Source organism: Fulmarus glacialis, unplaced genomic scaffold (assembly GCF_000690835.1).
Source record: "Fulmarus glacialis isolate BGI_N327 unplaced genomic scaffold, ASM69083v1 scaffold39745, whole genome shotgun sequence".
Classification (NCBI taxonomy): Eukaryota; Metazoa; Chordata; class Aves; order Procellariiformes; family Procellariidae; genus Fulmarus; species Fulmarus glacialis.
The window spans coordinates 25,126-30,670 of record NW_009215675.1 but is presented as its reverse complement, the minus strand read 5'-3'; the positions used below and the strand labels follow the sequence as shown (position 1 = coordinate 30,670).

At 42.7% G+C, this 5,545-nt stretch overlaps 1 protein-coding gene across 2 annotated transcripts in view; it reads right to left on the bottom strand.

The window, feature by feature from the left end:
* Positions 1 to 278: 278 nt before the first annotated feature.
* The window catches only part of CNOT6L (CCR4-NOT transcription complex, subunit 6-like), a 10,621-nt gene continuing 5,354 nt past the window's right edge, over positions 279 to 5,545 (bottom strand). Inside the window, exons 7-11 of one of the 2 annotated variants that reach the window (XM_009579013.1) lie at positions 4,735 to 4,889; positions 3,118 to 3,284; positions 1,757 to 1,981; positions 845 to 1,047; positions 279 to 491 (exon numbers count right to left, since the gene is read on the bottom strand). In XM_009579013.1, coding sequence (XP_009577308.1) covers positions 279 to 491; positions 845 to 1,047; positions 1,757 to 1,981; positions 3,118 to 3,284; positions 4,735 to 4,889 — 963 coding nt within the window. The remainder of the gene's footprint in view (positions 492 to 844; positions 1,048 to 1,756; positions 1,982 to 3,117; positions 3,285 to 4,734; positions 4,890 to 5,545) is intronic. The other variant, XM_009579014.1, reaches the window with a different exon arrangement.

The following is a 5,545-nucleotide window of genomic DNA, read 5'->3' as shown; positions in this document are numbered from 1 at the left end:
TTATAAGTGCAGCTTCCTACTGAAAAAAAAAGCTTGCCAGTTTAAAAAAAAAAAAATTAAATTAAAAAACCTGGAAAGGGAATAATACTTTGGTTCCAGCCCTAGTGCCAAATGATACCAATATGCACCAAAATGTGCAAAATCTCATATCAAACACACAAAGAAAGGAGCTTGAAGAAGCAGCTTAAGGTTGGCCATACTTCACTCCTATATACTTTGATTTACAACTGTACAGGTCCATAACAACAGGTCCTTGCCCTCAAAGGGGCAGGGCTCCACTACCTCCTGTTAGGCAAGTGCACACCGTTGACAAGAGGCAGGAGCGGAGGATGGAGTTCGAGTTGTGTTAACAGTGAGAAGTGGTCTGAAGGGATGTGAGGGTGTGGACACCCAGTGATGTTGTTGTCAACCAGCCACTGAGGGTCCAAAGGCCCCAGGACACCAAGCACGTTCATGTGAGTGTTGGAATAGAAAATGTAGTCAATCACACCCTAGGGAGAAAGAGAAACACGACAGTGAGAACAGACCTCGCTTCTGGCAACCTGAACTCGACTGGCTTCTGGCTGCCATTCACAGGAATTGGGGTAAGGAACGCGCGGTGGCGTTTTGCGTTCAAAGCGCTGCGTCCGTTCTCATTAAGTCACTGGCCAGAGCCAGGTCGGAAGCTTAAAAACACCGGCAAATCAAGGATTTGTGTGCGGTAGGAAAGCGTCCAGCGAGTGTAGGAACCAGTGATGAAGCACTTACAGGAACATAGAGAAAGACAGCCAATGGTCAGAAAATTAAGACAGCATCCTGGGGAGACCAGGCCAATGTCTGCCATGTCAGAAAAATCGCTGCTTACTTTGAAATCAAAAGTGTAATTGGTGTAAGGCATCAAGTTGTTTTCATAGGCGCTCTTGAGTTGGAATCCATGCGTAATTCTTCCTTCAGAAGCCCCGTTTTTTCCATTGCCACTGAAGTTCATGAGACACTCGTTATAACGCAACTCCTTGAAGTCCTTGTGGTTGTCAGCTACTATGCCATTGCTTAAGTATTCCACTACACCTGTTTGCAAAGGAAAGGATTCGGGGAGTTGCTTTAAAATACAACATTCAGGGAATGTTGGCCTCGGAGTTAAAAACCAAAACACCAACAAGACACCCCATGAGATTAGGAAAGGGCTTTCCATCTAAGGGGAAATCTACCCGGCAGCTGTCTCGTCCGCGTCTGAGCCGTGTACACCTTTCTGACACGCAGCCAGGGAACTGAGGCTCTCCAGCGGTTTTGACACCATTTTTCGAGGATTACAGTAAACCCATAGTACCTGTACCGTAGTACGCACGTGACGGGGTGCTAGAGAGGCAGCTTTCGTACATATACCTGATATTACAGCATCGAACGTCATAATTACTAAAGGAAATCCGTCTCCTTAGAAAGTTTTCATGTTCCATCATGAACTCATGTCTTTCCTACTTATTATTGCTGCTCAAGGCGTGGGTATTTATTTCATGATTTATTTAAGACCTATTTGTGCTTTTCTACATCTTTGCAGGCGCAACCAACTTTTCTGGAGCGTACACCTGATCTCGAAAAGCAGTCTACTCAACCGGAGGACTTGCGTTCTCTTCAGCCAGATTTTGAAAGACAGCTGTTACTAGAAGGGTTTCATCCACACCTATCCAGGGAAGTGCAAACTGCCCCATCGCCCTCAGAGGAAAAGAGGATTAAAACGTTTTAAAAAGGTAAGTTAAAAATTAAGCCAGACCAATCTTACCTGAATCAGGCAATGAGTTGAGATCCGCACACAGCACCAGAGGGATAGAGTTAGGATCTGCTGTTGGGCTACCAGGCCTACTTGAGGCTTTCTCGAGGATATTTTTCAGTTCCGAGACAAACATCATTGTCTGAATGAGTTTCACATCTGAGTATTCGGGGTCCCAGTGCATGTGGGCATTGGCCACAATAAGCAGCTGTTTGTCCACATGAAGCGATTTCATACCTAGATAAACAAATACATTTTTATCATGAAAGGCTGATCGTGTGAATACAGCAGGTTCCCCCGTTAACATTAAGGGTCCAGCTACTAAGGACTCCAAGTCAGACACGCCAGCAGATGGATGTACTTTTGTTGCTGGAACAAAGGCATTACCTGAACCACTACTCCTTTCTAAATTAGCAGCATTTACATAATATTACGTGACTAAATCTCTCCAATATAGGAAAGAAACAGCCAGTATAATCTGATACCGTTACAACTGCATTCCTTCTCTACCGCTCAAGTGGTCATCGCTTGACCGTGCACTGCTATTCGATATTTAAGACACAAGGGAGTTTCCTGACTCTTAGCTGCCACGGTACGGCAAATTGTTCGCTTGGGGAAAAAACTCAAACCTGCTTAAATGAATGCAGTACGAACCGCAAAATGCTATAGCTGGTTTTACTATTTATCTGAGAAACAGTATTCTGAAAGATGGCGCATAAAGTCACACGCAGCTCCTTCCAGTCCCGCAATTTAGACATTCTGCTCCTTCGAAGGGTACACGGGAATCAAGCGATCAAAAAAACCGGACACGCAGACAGAGCAGGGTGGCAATTTCAAGCACGTTGAAATTGTCTACTGCGTATGATCAAACTTCATGAAAATGTGGCAGTCAGTCAATCAAGGGGCATGAAAGGATACCTGATAATCTCATTCTTCCGTATCAGTACATTAGCACTGTCATACAATCACTGGGGGAGGATGGAAGGATTCAAATCAAGGGGAAAAAAAGAGCGTTGAAAATAGAAGTTGAACATTACTGACAACTATTGGTAAGGGCGTATTTCAGTAAACACACTGACCTTGGAAAAGCTTAATTCTTCAAGTAGAATTTAACAGAATAAGTAAGCAGGGACAAAAGCTTGAAAGGAGAAAGCAAAAGGCTGGGCGTCTGGCTGTGAGTGCAACCAGACAGGGAAATCATGTCATCTGTGTCCTGTCTTAGCCACCGATGGGCTATCATTTCTCAAATTAGCAGTGTTTCTCATCTGCAAGTATTTGGTTACCACCACCAACGGCAATAATATTCTAGAGAGCCGTATTACCTAAAGAATAACTCATGCCTTTACGTGGAACTGAAGAATCAATGAGAGAACCGCGGTCATACTCACTTGCTCCAAATAATTCTTTGTGCACCTCTAACACTACGGCCACTCCGATGTTGTCCTTCGTCATCACTCTGTTTAACATAGCTTCTGAACCTTCAGAGTTAGCCATTGCCACCTGGTTGAACTCCACTGTATGCTTCTGCACCAGTGTAAACCTGATTAAACAAAGGGAATCGCGTGTGAACACGTGTGACGTATCGCTATGTGAAAAGACGTGGTTTCTATCTGCACTCCAGCCTACCACGTCCAAGGAGAGAGCCTGCAGGGTGACGCGCATTTCTTTTGTCCTCTTGTTTTATAAAAATAAAAACAGTTCTAAGAAATATTCCCCCAGTCAGGATAGAGCTCTCGGTCTGGCAAGTGAGATGCTCCCAGGGGAGACGAGATACCTGGGGTTTAGTAAGCGTTCACTTGTTTCAGCCTAGCGCTCCGAGAGGACTATTCAGAGCAACGTTCAGAGCTTATCGCGCCTCCTCAGGAGTCTTCTAGGCAAAAAATTAGGATGAGATCGTAATTAAAGGCTTGCCTTTTACTTTGGGTAAATTCATTATTAAAAACCAGCTTCTTTTAAACCACTAGCTGCCACCATTAGTTTTGTGAAATTGGTTTTTCATTCCTTTCCAGGCTTAGGATGCCTGAAAACACCTTGCTTCAGGACAAACTGAAGGCTACCTATCGAAAGGGTTTTTTTTTTTTGGTTTTGTCCGCTTAGAAATTTAAAAAGAAGAAGTATTAATACAAAAAAAAAAAAGAGGATTTTTTTCTTTTTTTTAACTGAGAGCGCCACAGCATAATAACCGGTTCTGTATATATCCTTGTCAGTATCAAGGTTTGAAGGTTTGAAAAACATCAGCTGTTTGTTTTCACAGACTTCCTCTATTCAAAACCAGTCAAGTTGTTTTTATACGTGATCTGAAAGGCATATTTTTGTTTCCGGAAGCAATGAAAACTGAAAGGGAGCTAATGCTTTGTGAAACTTCCATTCTAATTACTGAAAACTCTTCTGCAGGAATATTCAGAGGGATACTCGGTGTGGTACAACCCGTAAGCAATTTATGCAAACGAGAAGCGTGAATGCCAGCACCTCTCCTCCCTTCCCAATAGTTTGATGCTTTTACTGTAGCAGAACTTTTTGGATCAGGTATTCAATAATGTAATGTTTTGATTCATAAAAGCAGAGCATATTCTGTGATCCTTTGGCAGTAATACCTCTTTTGATACCTGAAGATTTAATACCTGAAGTTTATAGATCTTTAAAGATTAATCTCAGAGGGGTGAAAGGCAGAAGTCTGTAGAGAAGGTGAGGTATTTATCAGATCTGCCAAAAACGCGCACACGAAGCACGTTAAGTTTTTACTCGTACTAGTTCTCCTGCAACTTCCGTGTTTCTGAAGAGATATCTTTGTTCGTAGTCTGAAAGGAATGGAAGGACTCTGTGGCAAATAGAGCAAAAAAAGGGAAGGGAGGATCACTCTTTGTAGCAAACTTTATCTTTTGTTTTATAGCACAGTACTTCGGTTACCATGCACCCTGAGAGAGGAAAGCTCTCAGACCTAAATCAAGCGGGTTTTAATGTATTTTTGAAAAGCTGCTTCTGCCCCTTACTTTTCAGTTTTGAAGAATATTGCACAGCCGTCCACATGCTTTTTCTCCTGCTCAGACATGATTTTGGCACGTGACTTTGGAGAAAAGAATCCGTCGTATCCTCGTTCTTTCAAGGCTGGCAGAAAAAGGGTGAAGTATTGCTCTGTTTCCACTTCCTGGAATTGAACACAAATACCTTAGGCGAACAAAGTCAAGTAAACCCTTCTATCGCTGTATGGCAACTTGGGCCTGCCTTGGCTTGCACTCAGCAGCTCTCACCAAAGCGAAAAGCTTCTGTTTGCACAAATCATGTCACTTCCTAGATTAATGGCCTGCTGGAAACAGATTTGCATTCCTGGATATCCTGGAATTCCCCCAAAAAGGAAAGTGACAGGTGTGTTTTGAATAGCAAAATAGATTTGAATAGATTACGTATTTTTGACATCTAAATACGGATACCGTCCTAGGTTAAAAATTCTGAGAGGTCGATAGATATCCAGCAGCAATTAATATTTAATCTGGAGAGCTCTTTCGCACAAGGGTCTCTTGCTGTTCTGTAACGATACATTTTCTATGTAGTAACATTTGGTCTCCGAGAGGATTTCAGAAGTTGATCTCTCGAGGTTTTCAGATCAAGGTAACTACTTTCCTCTTGTGCGAGATTTTTGCCTACCAGAACTTGCTTAAAAAATGAAAGATCAGTTTAAAGGCAGAAGCGTTCAACTGTTCTAAACATGGGCAATAAATTTCTAATAACATAGCAGGATACAGGTACCAGTGACAATCGACATTTAACTTTGACCATGAGAGTCCCCTTGTCTGCCAATGAGAG